This window comes from Gouania willdenowi, chromosome 9 (assembly GCF_900634775.1).
Source record: "Gouania willdenowi chromosome 9, fGouWil2.1, whole genome shotgun sequence".
Lineage (NCBI taxonomy): Eukaryota > Metazoa > Chordata > Actinopteri > Blenniiformes > Gobiesocidae > Gouania > Gouania willdenowi.
The window spans coordinates 4,890,652-4,913,982 of record NC_041052.1 but is presented as its reverse complement, the minus strand read 5'-3'; the positions used below and the strand labels follow the sequence as shown (position 1 = coordinate 4,913,982).

The window sequence follows — 23,331 nt, the reverse complement described above, 5'->3', positions numbered from 1 at the left end:
GTAAATCTGGTCAAAAGTAACATTAAAAAAAATCACATAAATTTTTTAAACATGGTTTGTTGCTAAAATGTTGCGAAAAGTTGCTTTTTATTTTAACGTGGAACTTTACAACCAGCGCCCCATATCAATCTTTTCTTTCCACCATCCTTTTTGTTTTACTTCTTTTTTTTTTTTCTCACCAATCTTCTTCACACATAATGTTGCAGGTCTCTTGATGGTTTCCCCCTCGAGTCATGTGACAGATCCTAATTGCACTCTAAGGTTTAGCAGAGGAGGGCATTCCCATGCCCCCATCATCAGTATGTCAGCTGTGAATATAAACCTGTCCTGTGCTGCCAGCAGGTCACTCCTGCACAGTCGTGGGTCACATTAATCAAGTGTCACTGGAACTGCAGCAGTCGGTTACAGTTACAGGGCTGGGAATGAATTAAAGATGCCAACAAAGAAGAAAAAAAGCAGCAGAAGCCAAAGAGGTTGATGAGGAGGAGTCTGAGGATCAGGAATCAAAGATCGAGAAGAAGAAAAGAAGAAGAAGAAAGAATCAGGAGAGTGGGACAGGTGAGGCTGGTAGATTAAAGAATCTGAGAGAAGACAGCGATGAAGAGGAGGAATATTCTGACACTTCATCGCCTAATGTGAGGAGCGTCAAGAAAAGGGTGAGACGTCGACACAAGGTCAAAGGACGGAGGGATTAAGACAAAGAGGAGAGTGGGGGATGAGAGTGAAGATAACAATAATGAGCTGAAGGCTGAACATGTGATTGACACCAGCTCACAGAAGGTTTCAGTCAAAAGCAAAATGGGAAAAAAGGATAAAACATCCAAAAAGGACTCGGAGGATGAAGAGGAAGGGAAAAAGAAGAAGAAAGAAAAGAAAAAGAAAAGTTCAGTGAGGAGAGGAAGTGATGAAGATACCAAGAAGACAAAAGGCAAAAAGAAGAAAATCGAGAACTACGTAGAAATTTATGAGAACGAGCTTCGAAACTATGAGCCGGAGAAAGTGGAAAACTACGAGGACGAGTACCACAAAAAGAAAGGTGAGTTAAACACAGAAATATAAAGTGAGAGTGAAAATTATTGGGAAAGAATAATAATTATAGGACAACAAAATACACAAAATGACTCCAAAAACATAATACATTTGAGAAAATTAAACAAAATGACAACAAAAATATAAATTGAGAACAAAACTACTCAAAAGACATACACAAAATGACTCCAAATACACACAATATTGGAGAAAAATACACAAAACAACAACAAACTATAGACAAAATGACTCAAAAACACAAAACATCAACAGAATTACACTACATTAAGAACGCAAAAAATGTATTCCAAAAACACACAAACATTGTTTCAAAAGTATAAAACAACACAAAATACATAAATGAACAACAAACTATACAAAATTACAACAAAAATTGTTAAAAAAACAAAAAAAGTATCAAAAATACACAAAATGACTCCAAAATCATATTATATTTGAGAAAATTATACAAAATGACAACAAAAATACTTAAAATGTGAGACGAAATATACAAATTTACAACAAAAATGCACAAAACAAAATATATACAACAAAAGCACACAAAATGATAAAAAAAAAATACAAAAACCTCTTTTTCTTTTTTCCCCCTGCAGTGTATTAACACTCAGAGTGGTCATTTTTCTAAATGCTGACATCAATGTTGATAATGTGGCCCTCAGATTAGACTATCACATTTTTGTGGGCCTCGCTGTGATAAAAGTTGACCATCAAATACAGATAATTCAAAGTGCTTTAAATGTTTTAAAAATCCTACAATAAACTGAAATTTTAGAATCAAGAACAACAACAACAGTAACTAATGATTAAGTATCGACGATGAGGAACTCCTTCATAGAGCTGTGGTAGTTATGTTACAGTAACTGGGTCTGAGTGAGTGACAGGTTTCATATAACTGTAGGAAAACTCATGGTACATGGATAGCAGCTCCTCAGTGTAACGTTACTGTGAGCATTAAACTAACACATGACTGCGTGACTGCACAGTAACTGTTCAGTGTCCTCCATCAGCGCTTAAACACCACGTTACTCTGTGTTTTAATTACAAAGAGGAAAAAACAACTCAATGAGTTCTTTAGTTATTTTTAGGCCGGGCTACCGGACTCAAAACGCCACTCACTTCTTGTTGTGTACACTAGTTAAAATCACTACTCCTCTGTTATTCCTAAATGGATCGGGTTGAAATTTGTTAGGTATAATCTATGGATGTGTACGCAACAACGCTCTGAGCCCAATTTTTAATTTAGGGCCCCAAAAGGAAAAAAAAAACGAAACTCAAATATTACGACGGTTGGTGGTACTAAATCATTGGCACATACCAATATATAAATGTGGCCCATTACCCCATACATGTCACGGGGGCACCAGAGGGCAGTTTGATATAAATACTCTATGAATGAATATGATGAGACGCTCTGAGCACTTTTTTTTATTGGGGCCCGGGGTTCCACTCCCCATTTCTGGTAATTTCCAAATTTATGCGAACATAATCGTGTGATATATCGTTATTAAGGTATTCAACGTAGATTACGATTATGCCTCGCACAATTCAATTAGGGAATTAGGGACCCCCCCCCTTTTTTTGGTAATTTCCATCAAAGTCATTTTCTCATTTATTTGTGAGTCAAATATTGTGACAGTTGGTGGCACCAAATCATTGACACATACCAATATTTGAATGGGGCTAATTTCTCCGTAACAGCCTCAAGGAGACCTTTTCTGGTAATTTCTAAATTTATCATAACATTGTTGTGTGATATATGGTTTCAAATGCAATTGAACGTAGATTCCGATTTTACGTTGCACAATTTCATTTGTTTTACTCGGTGGAACCAAGTCATTTCACTGAATTCCCAGGAGCGTAATACATGCTAATCAGCACGGGCCGCGGGCCAGGCTGTAGTTCAGTAGTAGTTTTTTACTTGGATTTTGTTTTAAATGGAAATAAAATGCACAAAGGCATGAATTAAATCATAGTTATTTAAAGATATGTTTGTTTTTTCTGATATTCAAATTCAATAATGAAAATAAACAGCAATTTATTTTGGTTCATGACCAAAAAGTTGAAAAAGCTTTGTTTTCACCATCAATTCATCCATCTTCTATAGGATCAGAATCTCGTGCAGAGATGGGCAAAGAGTTGAATGTTTTTGTGTATTTATGAAAACATGTATTGTGTTTTTGGACTGATTTTGTCTTTTTGTTATTATTTGGTGTATTTTTATTGTCCGTTAGTGTGTTTTTCTGTTGTTTTGTGGGATTTTTTGAGTAAATTGTGGAGCTTTTTTAAACTAATTTGTGTTTTTTTTGTTGTTTTTTGGTGTATCTTTGTTGAGTTTTTTTCCCCCTGAGGTTTTATGTATTTTTACAAAGTTTTATGAAATCATTTTGTGTGGTTCTCTTTTATTATTGTGTGTATTTTGTTGTCGTTATCATTAGATTTTATATTTTTTTCATCTGTCAGTGTTTGAAGTGGTGACCATCACAGGTGATGAGAGAGGAGCAGGAACTGATGCCAACGTGTTTATCACCATGTTCGGGGACTACGGCATCACACCTAAAGTCCACCTGACCAGCAAGTGAGTCCAATTATAAAGGTCCCCAAAAAAATCTTTAAACTTCATTTAACAGAAAAAAAGAAACTCCTAAAATGTACCTTGTTTACAGTCAAAAGCCTGAGTTATAATAAAATCAGGCCAAACTTATGTCGCTTTTGAAATCAAACTGAAAACATGTTTTTTCTCCATTTTCACAGCACCGAGAAGAGGTACGTTTATTAATTTACTCGTGTTGTTGACCAGCATGGTGTTTCTGAAATTTTCATACTTTATTTTAAAAAAGAAAATTGTGTAACTTTGAGGATTTTTTGTTTCTTTTTCAAGGCTTTAAAAATATAATAGTGAAAGAAGGATTGAATTAACTTTATATTTCTTAACATGTATAGAAAATATAAGAAAGAAAAGATAATGTAAACAAATATTAACAAATCACAAGTTCGAAAAAGGAGTAGGGCGAAGTATACACGTAATAGTATGAGATTAAACTTGTAATATTACAAGAATAAAATAGTAACTTATGATAATATGAGAATAAAGTCGTAATATTAATTCAATTCCATTAAACTTTATTTATATGGTGCAAATTACAACAATAGTCATTTCGAAGCACTTATCAAAATGTAAAATTCTTTAGAAAAAAACCAACAAATCCAAAGTAACATGCATCAGCTATAGTAGGGAGAACAATTACAACAGAATTACTAAAATTCTAAAATTACTGAAATTCTGTTGTAATTATAAAAAGCTCCAAGTCTGTGCAGTTCTTCCTTCCTATAGACACTTTTTCCCATGCCTTCTTATTAAAGTTCTGATACTGATGATAATGTGATGCTGATCGGCCAAAAGATTAAGTATTTTCTTATTAGTAAAACTTTTACTAAAGTTTACAATTTACTGGATGTCTTATAAAATCATGACTTTATTTTCAGAAAATTTGGATTATCTTCTTGTAGTATTATTACCTTATTCTTCTAATAATATGGCTTTAATCTCATAATATTATAACTGTATCTTTGTAATATTGCCAGGTTTTTCTTCCCCATAAAATTATGACTTCTTCATTGTAGTATTATGATTTTTTTTTCTTGTGACTGGAGGACATTATGAATATTTTTAACAATAAATTTAGACATTATTGTTGAAGTCAACTTTCATTTTTTTTCTCAATGTGAGTTTGACGATAATAACCTGCTTGTTTTGATGAGGATCTTCATCTGTGTATGACTAATTAATTTTTATTATCCTTCTATAGGAGCCGCACAGCCTTTGAGCGAGCCAAAACTGATGTGTTTAGGATCAGAACGCACAACGTTGGACCTCTGAAAAAAATCAGGTATGTTGGTCTCCAACGTTACCACATCCTACCTGATAGGTCCCTTTGAAAACTTCCTTTTTCTCTTTTTCTGTCACTCCAGGATTGAACATGACAACACAGGTCTGAGTGCCAGCTGGTTTCTGGACAGGGTGGTGGTGACGGATGTGATCCGGCCTCACCTGAGGTATTATTTTGCTTGTAATAACTGGCTGAGTAAAGTGGAGGGAGACGGGCTTTATGTCAGGGACCTGCTGGGCTCCCTGGACGCCATGGAAATCCCTAAATGTAGGTTTTTATGTGTCCAGGGGATAAAAGCTGTGATTCAAAGGGCTGTAACACATTCACATTTCTTTTAAACTAACTTCCAACTCTTGTTTTTCAGATAATAAGTATGTTGTGAGTGTTTTCACTGCAGATGTAAAAGGCAGTGGAACCGATGCAGATGTGTTTATTAATTTATTTGGAGAGTTTGGAGATACAGGTGAATACAGAAGAGCTCGGCTATGTTGTCGGATTCACGGTATCATAGTGTATAATGTGAGATTATTTTTGTACTAATTCCAGCGGAGAGGCGCCTCGAAAGTGATAAAAACAATTTTGAAAAGGGCACAGAGGATAAGTTCACCCTGGACGCTCCAAACCTGGGAAAAATCAGGAAAATCACCATCGGCCATAATAACAAAGGCTCCTCAGCAGGATGGTTTGCAGACAAGGTGAGAGAGAGAAGCTTAAACTATGCTGAGGTCAGCAACACTATCACTGCAAGTTTGAATTACAACTGATTCAAAAAGTAAGTATAAGAAAAAATGATTATGGACGATGCACAGGCTTCATCCTTTTCTGCATTAGATCAGCGATGAGCCACTCTTATCATGGTGTGATTGTCTGTTCAGAGGGCCACATTTTTAGATTCCATTTCAGAATTTAGAATAATCACCAATCTTAGCATTAATATACGAAAAATACAATGAGTTTTGTGTATTCTGTTTGTTGTTTTGTGTTTTCTTGGCGTCATTTTGTGTCATTTTCTTGTAATTTTGTGTGTATTTATTTGCATTTGCATTTGTTTTTGGAGTCTATTTTGTTGTCTTTTTGTTTATTTTTTTCTGATTTTGTGTGTTTATGGAATCATTTTGTCTATTTTTGTTGCTTTGTATATTTTTTTTTGTGTTCTGGAGTCATTTTGTTCTCATTTCATTTATTTTTCTCTATGTTTGTAGTCGTCCTGTGTATTTTTTGAGTAAATGTATGTATTTCTGTTGTCGCTTCGGGCAATTCCTGTAATTTTGTTATTATTTTTTAATATTATTATTGTCTTTTTGTGTGTTTGTAGTCGTCATATGTGTTTTTTTTTAGTAGATTTGTATATTTCTGTTGTCCCTTTGTGCAATTTTGTCTGTTTTTGTTTTGTGGAATAATTTTGTAAACGTTTGCTGTCTTTTTTTAAGTCATTTTGTCTATTTTTTATTTTATGTTCTGGCATCATTTTGTTCTTATTTTATTATTTTTCCGTTTTGTACATGTTTGTACAATTTCTTTATTATTATTAAAATTGATTTTGTATGTTTACTGTCTTTTTTATGTCATTTTGTGTTTTTTTGAATTTGTTTTATTAGTTTAATTTGGGGGCACACAAAATTAGACCAAAGGCCACAAGTGGCCCCCAGGCTGCCAGTTTCCCATGTCTGCATTAGAGGACAAAATGGTGTTGACTTTATGATGTCATACTCTATGTTCCCTCGAATGTTACTGTCATGCTGAAACCAAACCCTGTTGCGTCCCGCCTTAGTTACTTGGTTAGTTAAGACATGTGAGCCTCTTCTCATCTCGTCACTTTACCCTAGATGTAAAGGAAAACCTTTGCCTCATTAAGGGATTAGTTTACAACAGACGGAGAACCTGTTGGATTTGTACAAAGAAAGAAGTAGCGACAGAAGTAATGAATTGTGCTGCTGTCAAAGATCTCATGAAACAAGAGAATTCTGAACTTTTATCTGCAGGATGGAACCCAATTAATGCATTTGAATGGGTTTCTTTCTTTTATTAATGAAATCAGATGATATGAATATTTCAGGAAGAAAATGTCACGTGAAATTAAGTTTTACAGTAAAAACAGGTTCATACAGAGTTTATAGAACAAGTTCAAGTAGCAGAAATTCATAAAAGTAAAGCGACGGCTTCCTCAATGCCTCAGGCTCCAGAGTTTCTGTTTCTGCCGATTTCTCCTGAAACTTCTTTTTTTAACCCTCCTAAACATTTGTGTTACATTATACGCTGCAATTCTCAAAAAAACAACAAATCATTTTTGTTCTGCACTGAAACAAAATCAAAACAAATGATAAGAGATGCATTTTAAACCCGTTGAACTGCTCAAAAAGCCATTCAGCATTCTGTTTGATGACCAACCTGCACACTTTAAACTTAAATCCAGGCAGGGAATAAACACAAAAAGCCTTTGTTTGTTCTTTTCCTTTTGTAAGTCGTGTTGTTGTTTTTCATGCAGGTGGTTGTGGAGGATCTAGGAAACAAAACAGTCTACGACTTTCCCATCAATCGCTGGTTTGCCATTGATGAAGATGATGGAAAGATCCAGAGAGATGTTTTGGTGGGCGGGAATCAGCCAACAGGTGAGAAACAAGATTAGAAATTATATCAATTACGCTTTGCAGCTATTACACCGTCTCACACATCAGTCAAAAACTCAAGTCATACAATTACACTCGCAGGGTTTAATGATATGGACATGTATCCCTCGGTCTAATTTTGTGCTCCCTCCAAGCTAAGAACAAAACATTACTTTAAAAAATATAAAAAACATCAAGAAAATACACAAAATGAAACAGAAAAGGCATAAAATAACTAGATACACAAAATTTCTCCCAACACACATTTTAATAACAAAATAATAAAAATGATTTTAAAAACACACAAAATGACAATAAGAACACACACAAAACAACTCCAAAAACACACAAAATGACAAAAAGGACACAAAAAAACAGCAAAATAAGAGAAACATACAAAAAAATAGTAAAAAAGAAAAAAAAGAAAGAACAATACACAAAACAACAATGAAAATATGCAAAATGACTTCAAAAATACACCAATTGCCAGGCAGAAAATCACCAAATAAATCCAAAATCAAAACAACACAGCAACATCACACAAAAAGAGAGAATAATATACAAAATTGAAACTTAAATACATTAAATGACTCCATAAGAACACAAAACAACAATAAACCTCTGTTCTTTTCTGTGTTAATGCTCAGATTGGTTATTACTAAATGCTGACATAAAAATGGTGAAATACAATATTGTGTCCCTTGGATCAGATACAATCACATTTTTGTGGCCCGTTATGACAAAAGTTGTTCATCTTTGATCTAGTTCCACCTTTGTCTCTCTCTAACACCCTACGTTATTTATCAGGTATTGTGTACAACGTCCATGTTGTGACAGGAAACGTTCCAGGTGCAGGAACCAATTCTAAAATTCACATTGTGATGCACGGTACGAAAGGCCTGAAGAACAGTGGAAAGGTAACGAAGTGACACATTCAGCAGCTCATCAGCTGCTGTTTGTGTGCAGCTGTGATGATAAACCCAGTCCTTTGATTGATTTCATCATCAGTCGCTCACAAATTAAATCTGTCCAAGTAAACAAATCTTCTAAATTGTCACGGGGACTGTTAATTTTGCGTGATCAGGTGTTTTTGGAGGGAGGGCATTTCGAGCGAGGCCTCACCGACATCTTTAAAGTGGAGATCGCAGCCCTCCTCAGTCCTCTCAGCAGAGTCACCATCGGACACGATAACGGAGGCCTCAGTGCCGGATGGTTCTGTGAAAAGGTACATTAGTATTCAGCGACAGAAGCATCCCAAAGTGCTGCAGCCTGCTCATTTTCTGAGAAATGTTGTGGCTGAATGGATGTTTTTTATTTCATTTTATATTTTTATTCTGTGCAGGTGGTTGTGTATTGTCCATTCACGGGGATAGAGCAGAGTTTCCCCTGCAGTAAATGGATGGATGAGAAAGAGGGAGATGGTCTGGTTGAGAGAGAACTCTTTGAGATGGTGTCGCTTCGACAGAAGAGACAGAAAAGTGAGCGGAAAATTACGAGGACAAGATAATTATTGACAGCCGGAGGTGTAGAGAGTACTGATATATCCTACTCAAGTAGAAGCATAGGCAGAGTTTGAGATTCTTGCCAGGGGGGCAAAAGAAAAAATAGAATTAAATATATAGACCCCTATTGAGATTCGCTCAAATCCACAATGTGTGTGACATATACAACAATGCAAAAAGAATGAGTAATATAATTGATATTGTTGACTGCAAAAATGTGCGTCAACGCATTGTTTAGTGTTGTAAATTTATGACAAAATTGCAGAAAACGTATACTACACACCTGAGGTAGAACTAACAGTAATATGTTAGAATCAAAGCAGCAGAAAACTATTTTATAAAAAAAAATTCTTTACCTCTAAGGGGGGGGGGTATAATTACCTATAGCCTTCCTCTGATTTTTGGTGTTTTTCATTACTATAGACTTACCGTTAAAAAAAAAGCAATGCAAAATGTTAGAATTGCATGTCTTACTATAGCCTTACCTGGATTTGTTGGGTTTTATTCCTTTTTATTACAGATTTTATATTTTGAAAGCGCTTTGCGATGACTTTTGTTGTAATTGGCGTTACATAAATAAAGTTGAATTTAATTGAATTACCTTTAAAAAAATATATTTTTTTCAAAATGTTTCAATTTTTATGCCTTACTTTGTAGCCTTTCCTCCTATTTTTGTCATATTTTTGCAATTTTTATGCATTACTATCAAGCGGGTCTGAAAATGGATGTCTGATGCCTTACTATAGCCTCAAAAAAAAATCTTCTGTGGCACCTGTAATTCTCAGTTGTCTCCCATTGAAGTACTAACCAGCCCTGGCCCTGATCAGCTTCTGAGATCTGATGAGATCAGGCAATGACAGGCAGGTATGGCCACTTATGGCTATACAGTATGTCAGAAATTTGGGTGTTTTTCACATTTTTCATGCCTTAATGCATTTTCACCGCAGTTTAAGTGTGCTCATCATATTTGAATTAGTTTTAGGGTCTTTTCATAGCCTTATCTCAGAAAAAAACTACCATATTTTTTGCCATTTTTATGCGTTACTGTAGCCTTATCTCAAAAAATTAATTCTAAATGTTTCCATTTTTATGCCTTACTTACTATATACTGTAGCTTACTTCTGATTTTTGGTGGTTGTCATTAAAAGCCATTCAAAGCAGCATGAAAAGAATGTGGAAATCGTGTTGGATCCTATGAAACAATATATTAATAATAGTGACGTGTGTCCATGCTGACTATATGGAAGACATGCATACTGTATATGGTTTAAAGTGTTTGCATTTGCACTGTGTATGCTGGTGATAATGTCCCAAAGCAGATATTTTAAGTCTTCTTCTGGTTGTCTTTAGAGTACCCCTGGTCCCTTTGGATCTGGACGTCAGACATTCCCAGCGCAGGAACCGACGCAGCAATCTTCTTCCAGGTGTACGGAGAAAAGGGAAAGTCTGACGAGATAAAGCTGGACAACAGATCCGATAACTTTGAGCAGGGTCAGATCGACAGGTTTGTGGTACGTGTCTCACAGCGCTGTACCATCAGTCATAGGTACATGTTCATAATATAGCAGCTCTGTTTCTACTGCGCTCATCTTTCAGGTTGAGTTACCAGATTTTGGAACTTTAACCAAACTTCGTATCTGGCATGAGAAGAGGAGTCCTTTCGCAGGATGGCACCTCAGCAAGGTGAAAACTAAATGACAGAAAAACAATTACTGCTATAATCATGTTTAATTAAAATTCAACAATAATTTGAACAATGCATTAAATATTGTCTTTTCAACCCACTGATTTAATGCAAAATATTTTTCTATTTTTTTGCCAAGGATGTGATATTTTCACCTGCATTTATTCATTTGTTTGCAGTATTACTTTAAAAATCCCACATAGATTTTATCAAAATTTTAACCAAAGATAAATGTTACGCCACCTAAAATTCCATAAAATTTTGGAGAAGATCCAGATCAGTATACTGATTCTGTATTCAATTCAATTCAGAATACTCAAATTCAGTTTCAGTTACATCCAAGAAAACATTAAAAGACAATCACAAATAACATGGAAGTACAGGAGCGGGAGTACTGTGGGTCACAAGCCACAAGTCAGGTCCCAAACTATGCTTTTAGTGAGGGGGCACAGTGTGGGATTGGGAAAAAAATACTCCCCAGCATATAGAAGCACAGAAAAACACAATTACAACAAAATTCGAAGACATAGCACATATGGGTGGAGGGGGGAGAGGATTGTGGATAGCAGGATTGCAGCCAGCTGCTGGGGGGGCGGGCAAGCAGCTGAGGCGCATCGCCTCACCCCTCCTGCTGTCATTACGTGGGAGGGAGGGGGAGTGGGGGGCCAAAGAAGGCGTTGAGTCGTGATCCCGTTCGCTCTGCACAGTTCTCACAGTCCGTCGTCTGTATCAATTCAAAAAATCCCTATCACCCGTTCTTCATGAAAGAAACTTAATGTCTCGATTTGTAATTGACTGATTTTTATTTAACCCAATTATGTTGGGTTGGTTCCTCAATTACTCCACCAAGTTTCTTATGGATTGGATCCGGATTGCACATCTAGATTTTTCTCAAAAAAAATGGAATTGCCCATACATTTGGACCTACTGTGTGGTTATTAATGGGATATGCATTTCTTCCAAGATTTTGATGTGAATGATCATGGTACCATGATCATGATCATTGATCCAGATAACTGTTGTGATGTATTAAGTGCTGCATATTGTGCTATTAAAAGTTATATACTCTTTTGAATGAAGAGTGCTTTTGTTAATTCATATCACTTCTCAGAATAAATGGTTAAATGACACATTTTAGATCTTATTGATCCATTTCAGTCACATTCTCCTTCAAACACGTAGGTCACAATGCTGAAGACTTTGACAAAGGACAAGTATAAGTTTCACTGTGGGCGGTGGCTGGATACCAATGAAGATGACAACGAGGTTGTGAGGGAGCTTCCAGCTTCTGGGGATCTCATCTCTGAGCCTCTGCTTTGTATGTTCTCATGTTTAATTTCACTAAATAGAAACAAATCCAAACCTGAAGACCAAATACCAAAGACCCTTTTTTTCTGTGTCTCTGCAGTGGTAAAATACAGAGTGACCATCTGCACAGGGACCGTCGGCGGCAGCGGCACTGATGCATCAGTGTTTTTAAATCTGATCGGAGACCTTGGAGACACCGGGGACCGGCAGCTGGTCAATTGTAAAAACAATGCCAACAAGTTTGAGAAAGGAAATGTGGGTACATCTGGGCACCTAATTCATAATAAAATATATGTGTGAAACTCAAGGCCTGGGGGCAAAACCCGGCCCTTTAGAGCATCCAATTCGGCCTGCAAAAGAAAGTAAAAGTGACAGAGAAAACATGAATTATTGTGTAAATTACCAAATTCAACAATTTAATGAAACTCTACATAACAGTATTTATAGGGGCATGCATTTTTCCTTTGTTTCCTTAATTGCAAATTGTGAAAAGAACTCTAATTTTTTCCACAAATCTTGCAATTTCTCACAAACAATTCAACAAAATTCCTCTAATTACACAACAAATTGGTAACAAAATCAAGAATCCCTACTAAAACAAGCAGAGCATCATCAAAAGCAGTATTTTGCTTTAAGACACTCATGTGAACCTCCAATGTGTTATGTTTATTGATTCATATATAATTGATTGTTGTACAAAATTGAAGGTTCAACTTTCAAATATACATAGATATAATAATATAATTTTATTATATATTAATATAATTATTAATAGTCATTTGAAAATAATTGGGTTTAAATAAAAACATACATTGAAAGATTTTAAAATGTGAATAAATGTGTTTTCTTGTTCTGACAGTTTGTTTAATTGAGTTTTTTCCTATTTCCAGTTGGATGAGTTCATAATCGAGGCTGTGAACATTGGACGCATCCGCAGGGTGAGAATCGGACACAACGGTAAAGGAGGAGGCTGTGGATGGTTCCTGGATAAGGTCTTGGTCAGGGAGGAGGGACAGGCTGAGATTCAGGCCTACGAGTTCCCCTGCGGCAGGTAACTTAAACAAAGAAAGGTCTTGTGTTCTCAAACAACTAAGAAAATCTTTACATTTCCCTTTCTGAGAATAAACAAGGGATGTCCTATGTGTTGAGAAGCTTTAATTCAAAGCATCAGTAAATACCTAAAGTAATTGCAAAGAAAGGTGTCTGCTGTAAAATACATATTTTCAATCATATTTTGATGTAGACTTGTATTTGTATCCACCTAATTCACAGGAATGCTCATTTCTGATGATGGTGCAATCTTCTATGGCAGGGGTGTTCAAACTCATTTTAGTTCAGGGGCCAAATGCGGAACAGTTTGATCTCAAGTGTTCCACAGATTTTATGCAGGAAAACTAGTAATTTCAACATTATTGTGCTCTAGTTTGCACTTCTACATATACATACAATGCTAAATATGTAAGAAACCGACAATATCCAAACAAATAAGTAACAGATATCGGTCCCAACTGGATCTTCATTTTAAATTTCCTAGATTTTGTGACAAATTTCTATTCAATTAAGGAAATTATTTTCTCAAAATTTAAGGAAAGTTTAAGGATTTTGTAAGAATTTTAAGGTTTTTTAACAGTTTCACATAAAAAATAACAGCAATCATGTGATATAAGCACCGGGAAAACTGAGCACCTGCAAATATTGTGGAGTTTCATTTAATTAATGATTCATGTTTTCTTTGTCATTTTTTCTTTCACCCGTGAGCCAAATAGGATGCCTCAAAGGGCCGGATTTGGCCCCCTGGCCATGAGTTTGGCACAAGTTCTATGGGAAAGTGTGTTGCACCTAAAACATCCAGCATTTCACAATTACAGTCTTGTCTCCGACTATAATGAATTAATATTTTATTATTTATTTTCTATATATTTCTTTCAACTCAAACCCCTTCTCTTTTATTTTTTGAAATAATCACATTCATTATTATTTAGCCAGTTGCCAGCAGTTAATGTGTCTATAATCATTAGTATGGTAACCCTAAAGGGATAAGGCAGTACTGAAAGGCTTTTATATCTTTAATGCAATTAACATTTGGCAGCCTTTCTGTAGTTCTATAGAGGACACACTCTGGTTGTAACTATTATGAGTAAAAATTAGAAGAATCACAAATAGTTCAATGCAACATTCAGTTATTTTATAGTTTTCCCAAAACCGGTAAAGCTTGAAAGAAATAAAAGATTGAAAGGAATTAAATGTAATGAATGTAAAGTTAAAGAATTTCACGATAAGACATTTAAACAGCATGATCGTGTACTTTAAACTACTGCTTCATGACTAGCTGATGAGGTAAAAATGACAAATGCGTGTTTCACTCACTGTGTTTTTTCAGGTGGTTGGACCGAAACGAGGATGATGGACAGATTGTTCGAGAGTTAGTGCCATTTGTAGAAGGACAACGTCTCTACAGTGAGTCAGAGGAAGATTTCGTTATCACTGCTTTCATATTAACACCATTTCATGTCTGCATCTGTGTGTGTGTGCCAGACGTGAACTATCACATCGCAGTGAAAACCGGAAACATCTCTGGGGGCAGCTCAGACTCCAACGTGTTTGTCAAGCTCTACGGTGAGAAAGGCGACACCGGCAAGATGATGCTGCTGGTCTCTGCCAACAACTTGGGAAACTACTTTGAGACGGGACGCATTGACATCTTTACTGTGGATACCTTTGATATTGGACAGGTTGGTGCTGTGCTGGTGGATCAGCAGCTTTAAAGTGTTATGGCCTGATGTCAATTTAATTCCAGGAAGATTGGTAATCAAAGATATAGTCTAATTAGAAATGCACGATAATGGATTTTTGGCCAAAAACCGACACCGATATTTCCCCTTCACATTAATTGCAGAGATGATCTAGTTTCTGTAGTAGAATTTACATACAGAACTATGCTGTAAACTCTTTTATCATGTTGGCAAACACAGACATAAGACAATGTAATCATTCCATGTGCAAAATAAGAAAAACACTTTTTTATAAACTTCATATTTATTCATCACAATTGTTTTTAAACAAAACAGTAAAGACAGTTTCAAAGACTGTCTCTTGTTTTGAAGTTAACCGGAAGTTTTGTCAGTAGCACAATGGAGGGTCTGCGAAAATCTCTGAAATGTCAGAATGTAATGTGTTTCTGCGAGTTTTATGAGCACATGTTGATATTCTACTTGGTCACTTTCTCTCTAAAAATGTTTTCAGAACTTTCAAAGGTGGAGAATCAACAGAGATATTTATCCTCAGTGTGAATCTGGTTTTTGTCGTTGTAGGTTCCAAATGCATCTTGGGAAACTTGGAAGTATACTTCAGTGGGAACGCTCATCATCCTAATCATACTTATAGTATATAGTAGACAGTGTATACACTTGAGTTTGAAGTGTGTAGTACGTTTGTGTGCAATTTCCAACACAGCCATAGTGTTGGCCTCTTAGATCACTAAATCAAAGATCATTCGCTTAACAAAAAATAGATGTAAAATGATGAAATTGCCTCTCAAAATTTTTTTTTGATCTATTCAATCTATAATTCTACTTTTATGTTGAGGCAATATACAGTATATGATGTCTACGAGTTGATCAAGGAAGCAAAGCCTGTTATTTTGTCGGTATATCGGCCCATGTCTAATACTAATTAGACTAATAACGTGCCTATAATATCGTGCATCACTAATTCTGATATGATGTTTTTATACTGAATTATCCAAAGGTATATGATAAATAAAATTTACAAGACAAGGCAATTCAATGTGCTTTACATGATTAAAAAGTGTAACAGAAAACATTGAGCAGAATAAAACATTTATTACAGGAATTTACAGGAAGAAGTGGGTTCATGAAATTAAAGTAAAGTCTTTTACTCACAAATCTGTTGCGAAATAATGTTTCGAATGTGTTTAGTAATAATTGATAACTGTCAACATTAACACCTCTGTTTTGATCCAGATCAACCGCCTGATGATTGGACACACAAACGAAGGCATGCGAGCTGGTTGGTTCTTGGACAGCGTTCAGATTACGGTTCCTCTTCAAGGGAAGCAATACATGTTCCCCAGTCATCGTTGGCTGGATGAAGACGAGGCTGACGGAAAGACAGAAGTGGAGATTTACCCCAGTGAGATCCTGGACACTGAACAATGTAGGCGGCACTTCCAGGGATGGATGGATGTATCAATAGATGTAATCAGGGCCAGTTGTAGGCAGGCATATATGAGGGGGCAGTCAGAAATGTGAAGGGGGCATCATATGTACACATCATGTTCCAGCACTTTGTTTCCCCTGTGCTTATAGTAACAGTGTTTTCTACATTGAATTGGGTTGTAAGCTACAGTATGTGTCCAACCCCAACTTAGAGAAGTGGATTGGACTTTGTCAGGCCTCTCCCTTTAGACTTGCTAATACACGTGTAAAAACGAGCAAGAACAGAGTGTAATAGATGCGTCGCTTGTGAAAACTGAGCATGGAGTGAGGAATCATAATCTTTGATTTGAGGGGACACTGCCCCCTCTTGCCCCTGCATAGAGCCGGCCCTGGATGTAATGCCGCCTCTGGTGATTTAATTTATTGTATTAATCTCCTTTCATTCAGTGGTCAACTATGAGATTACCGTGGTGACCGGAGATTTGGCCTTTGCCGGAACCAATGCCAGAGTTTTCATCCAGATTTATGGGGACAATGGGAAGACGGAGGTCATTACACTCGAGAGCCGATCCAACAACTTTGAGCGAGACACCATTGAAGTGTTTAAGGTACCAATGAGAAAGTTTTACCTGAAAATGTTCCAATAATGTTTTACTTCAATTTACTGCCACTGTTTACCAGATAGAGGTCAAAGATGTGGGGAAAATCTTCAAGATACGCATCGGTCACGACGGTTCTGGCCTGGCATCTGGCTGGTTCCTGGAGACGGTAGATGTCAAACGCCTGATTATGGCCTGGGTGCCCAAGGAAAATAAAAAGGTCGACAAGAAGAAGAAGAAGAAAAAGAAGAAAGATGAGGAGGAGGAAGAGGAGGAGGAAGGAGAGGTGATGCAGGAGGTGGTGCTGACGTACCATTTTCCTTGTTCGCGCTGGTTGGCTAGTGGAGAGGAGGATGGGGAGCTGGTGGTGGAGCTACTGCCTGAGGGCGCAGAAGAACTGGAAGGTAAAATAGAGATTTTACCAAAACTCACACCAACACTCTGGGTGATCAATCGACACACAACAAAGTCACGGTTTTTTTAACGATACTAAGGCCTAGATTTTCTGTGATCACAGAAAACGGAATTCACTTTCAAAAAAATCAATCTGACCTATCCTTTCTCTCTTTCTTTAAAATTTGGCCCCCAACATGACACAGAATTGCCTCACATGCAAGTTCTGGGACAATATCCCACATTTATATGCTTTTTTTCATCAGAAAATTGATTGAATGTCTAGAAAGTGTGTCAAAACAAACTAATGTGTCCAATTCCGCACATGATCACGTTCAAATCTCGAAACATATATTACAGTTAATCTTGTGATCATGTTATCCTGTGATTGACAATTTTTTTAAAGCTTCATCTGAAGTGTTTTTTTTAATGTGCTGTGATGAAGAAGCATTTCAGATTATTATGACTGCATTCAAATCTGAAAAGGCTCGGGTTTAGCTGTTGGTGTATTAGCTGAACTTGTGATCATTTTACCTGGTGACACGTCACAGTAGAAGCATCTACAATCACGCGGCTGCGCGGGGTTTCATGAAAAACACGAGGGTGATTCGTAAATAAAGATTTCACAAATAATGTTTTGGGACCAAATCACGCATTTCCATGCTAAATGCTTCCTGTTAAATGGGTGGCTGAGGGATTAGCGGTGTTGCTAGTGTCGCTCTTGTGGCGTAATCCCATTATTTCAGTGTTAATAAACTGGCTCCCGTAAATAATCCCATTTTACGTTAATGACAGTAGTTGACTCTATTAACATGTTTGTTATTAGCCAGTTAAGTCTTCGAAACAGGGAAAGATGATGAAACGGCAACTAAACGGAAAAGTGTAAAACCTGACATGAAATTTGTGAAATTTTGAAACAGAAAAATACTTATTTTTACCAAGACATTGTAACTGGGGGGAAAATCTAATAGAAAAAGACACATGCGCACTTTAAGCCATTTGTAATGCTATAAACTATTCATCAATACAACTATATAGTTATATTAAAACAGCTTTGTATGAGATAAATGTAATTGTAATTTGGATTCCATTTTTTTCTTTCTATGAAATGTAAATATGTTTTAATGATATGACTTATCAATAAACCGGTGTATTTTCCTCCTCTTAGTTACTCTACACTTCTTTTTATGTTCTATTACAAAACCAGCAACAATATCTCTGATAAAATTTACTCAAAGAAAGTAAACAATGGTCACACCTCTGACCAGCCTCACTCCAACACCTTCACCCCCCACATCAAAGCTACAGTTTCACCCCAGCTGCCTACGGAGGCTCTCTCCCCTATCTTCCCCCCCTCCTCCCCCCCCTCCTACAGAGACACCTTTCTCCATCAAAGAGAGAGATGTGAATAGACTTTTCAGGAGACAAAACCCCCGTAAGGCTTGTGGACCGGACTCTGTCTCTCCCTCTACCTTGAAGCACTGTGCTGATCAGCTGTCTCCAGTGTTCACAGACATTTTTAACACCTCACTGGAGACATGCACCGTACCAGCCTGTTTTAAGGCCTCCACCATCGTTCCTGTCCCTAAAAAGCTGAGGATCACAGGACTTAATGACTACAGACCCATCGCTCTGACATCTGTGGTCATGAAGTCCTTTGAACGCCTCATGCTCTCCCACATCAAGGACATCACCGACCCCCACCTGGACCCCCTGCAGTTTGCCTATAGATCCAACAGGTCAGTAGACGATGCTGTAAACCTGGCTCTCCACTTCATCCTCCAGCACCTGGACTCCCCAGGCTCCTACGCCAGGATCCTGTTTGTGGACTTCAGCTCTGCTTTTAATACAATAATCCCAGCTCTCCTTCAGGACAAGCTTTCCCAGCTGAACGTGCCAGACTCCACCTGCAGGTGGATCACAGACTTCCTGTCTGACAGGAAGCAGCACGTGAAGCTGGGAAAAACCATCTCTGCTCCCCGGACCATCAGCACTGGATCTCCTCAGGGCTGTGTTCTTTCTCCTCTGCTCTTCTCCCTGTACACCAACAGCTGCACCTCCTCTCACCAGTCGGTCAAACTCCTGAAGTTTGCAGACGACACGACCATCATCGGTCTCATCGCTGATGGAGACGAGTCCGACTACAGGTGGGAGACAGACCGGCTGGTGTCCTGGTGCAGCCAGAACAACCTGGAGCTCGATGCTTTAAAGACAGTGGAGATGATAGCAGACTTCAGGAAGAACCCAGCCCCCCTCACCCCCCTCACCCTGGGAGACTCTACAGTGAGCTCTGTAGAGTACTTCTGCTTCCTGGGGACCATCATCACTCAGGACCTCAAGTGGGAGCTGAACATCAGCTCCCTTATCAAAAAAGCTCAGCAGAGGATGTACTTTTTGCGGCAGCTGAAGAAGTTCAGTCTGCCAACAAAGATGATGGTGAACTTCTACAGCTCCATCATCCAGTCCATCCTCTGCTCCTCCATCACCATCTGGTACGCTGCAGCTACGGCCAAGGACAAGGCCAGACTGCAGCGTATCATCCACTCTGCAGAGAAGGTCATCGGCTGCAATCTGCCCTCCCTCCAGGACCTGTACGCCTCCAGGATTTTGAGGCGTGCAGGAAAGATTGTGGCCGACCCCTCCCACCCCGGTCATAAACTGTTTCAATCTCTCCCTTCTGGTAGGAGGTTTCGGTCCATCAGGACCAGAACCTCCAGACACAAAAACAGCTTCTTTCCCTCTGCCACCATCCACATGAACACACCCCAAGTCACCCACTGAACCCCCCCCCCCCCCCCCACCCGATCACCACCTCCACCAGCTTGATACCTGCTGCACTGTATATATATATATTTATATTTATATTTATCCTATTTATCCTTTATTCTCTATCTATCCTTTATTTATCCCTCATCCTTTATATTTATCATTATTATTATTATTATTGTTGCTGGGTTGTGCTTTGTTGTTCTGTTTTTATTTCTTTTATTTCTTTTTGTTGCTTGTTTTGTGCACCAACCACCAAGTCAAATTCCTTGTACTGTCCTCAAAACTGTACATGGCAAATAAAACATTTCTGATTCTGATTCTGATTCAATCTAACACTTTTTACCTAAAGATTATTCACTCACTCTGACCATTTATTCATGATTCATGTTAACAGTTGGGTTATCTCGATAGATATTGTTGCTTATTCAATGGGACTGTGTCATGCTTTGTTTAAATTGATACATGCAACAAGTTAAAGAGTTGTTGGTAATTGATCCTTCTGTGTTGTCTGACAGTCAACACCTACGAAGTGTGCGTCTTCACTGGTCAGATGGCTGGAGCTGGAACTGACGCCAAAGTCTTCATTAATATTTATGGTGAAAACGGAGACACGGGCGAGCGATACCTGAAGAACTCAGACAACGTCAACAAATTTGAGCAGGGGCAGGTGGGACCAAAAGCCCCAAAGCACCGTCATCTTAGATTCAAGCAAAGAGGAAGACTTTTATTCTATTTTATCAAAAATAAGTGAAATATTTGTGTCACAGGATTCAGGCACCTGAGTTAAATGCTCAAATGCATGTAACATCCAAACACTTAACATGACTATTGTGTTTTTATCATAGACGTTTTTGTCTATAGGCAGACTATGCAGTTGCATAGGGTTGCTATTGGCTGAGAACGAGATTCTTGGAACATCTTGCATCACAAACAAGCACTGTTGGCACCGCCAGCTGCACTATGCATAGCATACTGTATATTTTTCTTTGGTGATTGTCTTAATTGCTCCAGAAGCCCCGCCCATAATCAAGGTATTTTTTTTTTTATTTCCCCTAGTGGCAGGTCAGCAGAAATCAGGGGGTTTAGTTCTTTTTTACCAGGATTTCTTGTGTTTCTTTGTCAGTCAGAGAACACAGTGATTGGATTATTCAGGTTTGTTTTTTGGTTTTCCCAGTGATATCGTTAGGGTCTCCAATGACTGTGTGTGTTGCAGGAGGATGTTTTCACAGTGACGGCCGTTGATCTCGGCCCGCTGAAGAAGCTACGGATCCGTCATGACAACAGCAATTCGCACTCAACCTGGTACCTTGATCGTGTGGAGATTGTGGACATAAAGGAGGATATGACGTAAGTTAAAAAAACAAGACTTTTAAGGCTTTGCTCTACTGTTCAACCTAAAGAAAGTCTTCAATCTACACCACATGAAATAATTGCGGAGTACAGAGCTTATTGATTTGTGATGTAATTGTTTCGCTAGGTACTACTTCCCTTGTAACCGCTGGTTGGCAGTGGATGAGGACGATGGGCAGATAGCCAGAGAGTTGGTTCCTGTGGACGAGGCCTTCATGAAGAAAGATGAAGAGGATGAGGAGGGGGCGGGACCTACTTTAGGACTTGAACAAAAATGTAACGTCTCTCTTTATCTGTGGAGCAAGATGGACATTTTAGACTATCCTTAGGTCTCATAGTGAGATATCAGGTATCAGGAAAACCTCTGTAATTTCTCAGACCAAACGCCATCAAATGAAACGTCTTCAGGCTTCAAATAAAAGTCATCAGACTAAATGCCCTCAAGTATAACCGCCTCAACACAACATGGCATATATTGAAGAAACCGGAAATACACGTGACGTCATCAATATGTGCCGCTTCGGATACAAGAGTAAAGTTGAAAGCTGTTATTTTCTATTTTTTTTTCTAATCAGCTTTTTATTGAACTATGTATTTATGTATTTATCAAACAGTACGTTGATATATTCTAACTTAAAAAATAAAACGAAACAACAGCTTTTCAACTTCTGATAAATTTCTACTTCTTCGTTGAGTCTGATGACTTTTATTTTGAAGCCTGAGGAAGTTTCATTTAACAGTGTTTAGTTTGAAAAGTGATGTTTCATTTGACTGACGTTTTGCTGAGTCATGAGTCAGTTTGGTCTGACAAATGACAGAGGTTTTTCTGATACCTCACTCTGATACTTTAAGGATGTCCTAAAATGTACAATGTAGTGGAGGATTGGGGTTGCGACGGTAAAGGTGTTAAAATGTGACCTGTTTAATGTATCTTGCAGCCATGTCGACTACGTACAACCTGAAAATTAAAACAGGAGAGAAAAAGAACGCGGGGACCGACGCCAACGTGTTTGCCATCTTGTTTGGTGAAAATGACGACACAGGTGTGAAAAGTCACAGATAATCCTACCCATACCCCACCTGTCTTTTTCTGATAGAAAACCTAAAATTGTGAATCATTAGGGCTCATCAACCTAAAGGCTTGTAAGACGCACAAGAACAAATTTGAGCAAGGAATGATCAATGAGTTCACTGTGGAAGCCGTGGATTTGGGCGACCTGGAGAAGCTCCGGATTGGCCACGACAACTCGGGTAGGATGAAGAACGACCAAACATCAACATGAGCAAAGCATTAAACTGACTGATATTGACTGATTATCGTCCACGCGCTGTAAGGTGGAGCCCCCGGCTGGTTCTTGGACTGGGTTGAGATTGACGCTCCATCACAGGGTCAAAGAATTACTTTTCCTTGTGGCCGATGGCTTGACAAAGCCGAGGATGACGGTGCGATTGTGAGAAACCTTTACCCCGCTGAGCTACAGACTGAATTCTACATGCCATGTGAGTAGAAACCATGGAAAGTGACAACCACCTGTACAGACATGTAAATGAACTAAGAAGCTACTCAACAAATTATGTGAAGGAAAAGTGGCAAAAGGAATTGGTAACCGCTGAAGAGAATGTGGTAACAATATGGCAGACCAACATTTTGGGCTTTGCCCAGTTATTAGACCCTTTTGGGATGATGTCCATAATACAGTTACAAGTATTTTGGCAACAATTTTGTATTCTCCTTCATAAATTTTTACTTACTTACTAGACTAAAAACACAGAATTTGCAGAGGGAATGGGGGGGCATTGCCCCCCGTAGTGGTCAAGTTTTCATTACAGTTTTCCCAAATTCATTTAAGAAAATACAATTCTCATTATTTTATTATTCTTGCCGGGGGGGGACAAAATAAAAAAAACTGAATTAAATATATAGATCATCTTGAGATTTGCTACAACCACAATGTGTGTAACATATAGAATAATGCAAAAATGATTAGTAACATTAATAATGTTG

The 23,331-nt window shown here is 37.8% G+C and overlaps 1 protein-coding gene across 4 annotated transcripts in view; it reads left to right on the top strand.

Annotated features, from left to right (window-relative positions):
* The first annotated feature begins 649 nt into the window (after window positions 1–649).
* The window catches only part of loxhd1b (lipoxygenase homology PLAT domains 1b), a 36,683-nt gene continuing 14,001 nt past the window's right edge, over window positions 650–23,331 (top strand). For all 4 annotated transcript variants that reach the window (XM_028458274.1, XM_028458273.1, XM_028458272.1 and 1 more), the window contains exons 1-27: window positions 650–1,036; window positions 3,511–3,625; window positions 3,802–3,813; window positions 4,857–4,937; window positions 5,020–5,204; window positions 5,302–5,400; window positions 5,484–5,632; window positions 7,423–7,546; window positions 8,351–8,460; window positions 8,628–8,768; window positions 8,886–9,021; window positions 10,396–10,556; window positions 10,642–10,728; window positions 11,912–12,047; window positions 12,138–12,292; window positions 12,928–13,088; window positions 14,418–14,494; window positions 14,573–14,769; window positions 16,021–16,213; window positions 16,663–16,823; window positions 16,897–17,218; window positions 20,492–20,643; window positions 21,190–21,323; window positions 21,454–21,602; window positions 22,265–22,369; window positions 22,449–22,577; window positions 22,662–22,826. In XM_028458274.1, coding sequence (XP_028314075.1) covers window positions 799–1,036; window positions 3,511–3,625; window positions 3,802–3,813; window positions 4,857–4,937; window positions 5,020–5,204; window positions 5,302–5,400; window positions 5,484–5,632; window positions 7,423–7,546; window positions 8,351–8,460; window positions 8,628–8,768; window positions 8,886–9,021; window positions 10,396–10,556; window positions 10,642–10,728; window positions 11,912–12,047; window positions 12,138–12,292; window positions 12,928–13,088; window positions 14,418–14,494; window positions 14,573–14,769; window positions 16,021–16,213; window positions 16,663–16,823; window positions 16,897–17,218; window positions 20,492–20,643; window positions 21,190–21,323; window positions 21,454–21,602; window positions 22,265–22,369; window positions 22,449–22,577; window positions 22,662–22,826 — 3,874 coding nt within the window. In that variant the 5' untranslated portion in view covers window positions 650–798. The remainder of the gene's footprint in view (window positions 1,037–3,510; window positions 3,626–3,801; window positions 3,814–4,856; window positions 4,938–5,019; window positions 5,205–5,301; window positions 5,401–5,483; window positions 5,633–7,422; window positions 7,547–8,350; window positions 8,461–8,627; window positions 8,769–8,885; window positions 9,022–10,395; window positions 10,557–10,641; window positions 10,729–11,911; window positions 12,048–12,137; window positions 12,293–12,927; window positions 13,089–14,417; window positions 14,495–14,572; window positions 14,770–16,020; window positions 16,214–16,662; window positions 16,824–16,896; window positions 17,219–20,491; window positions 20,644–21,189; window positions 21,324–21,453; window positions 21,603–22,264; window positions 22,370–22,448; window positions 22,578–22,661; window positions 22,827–23,331) is intronic.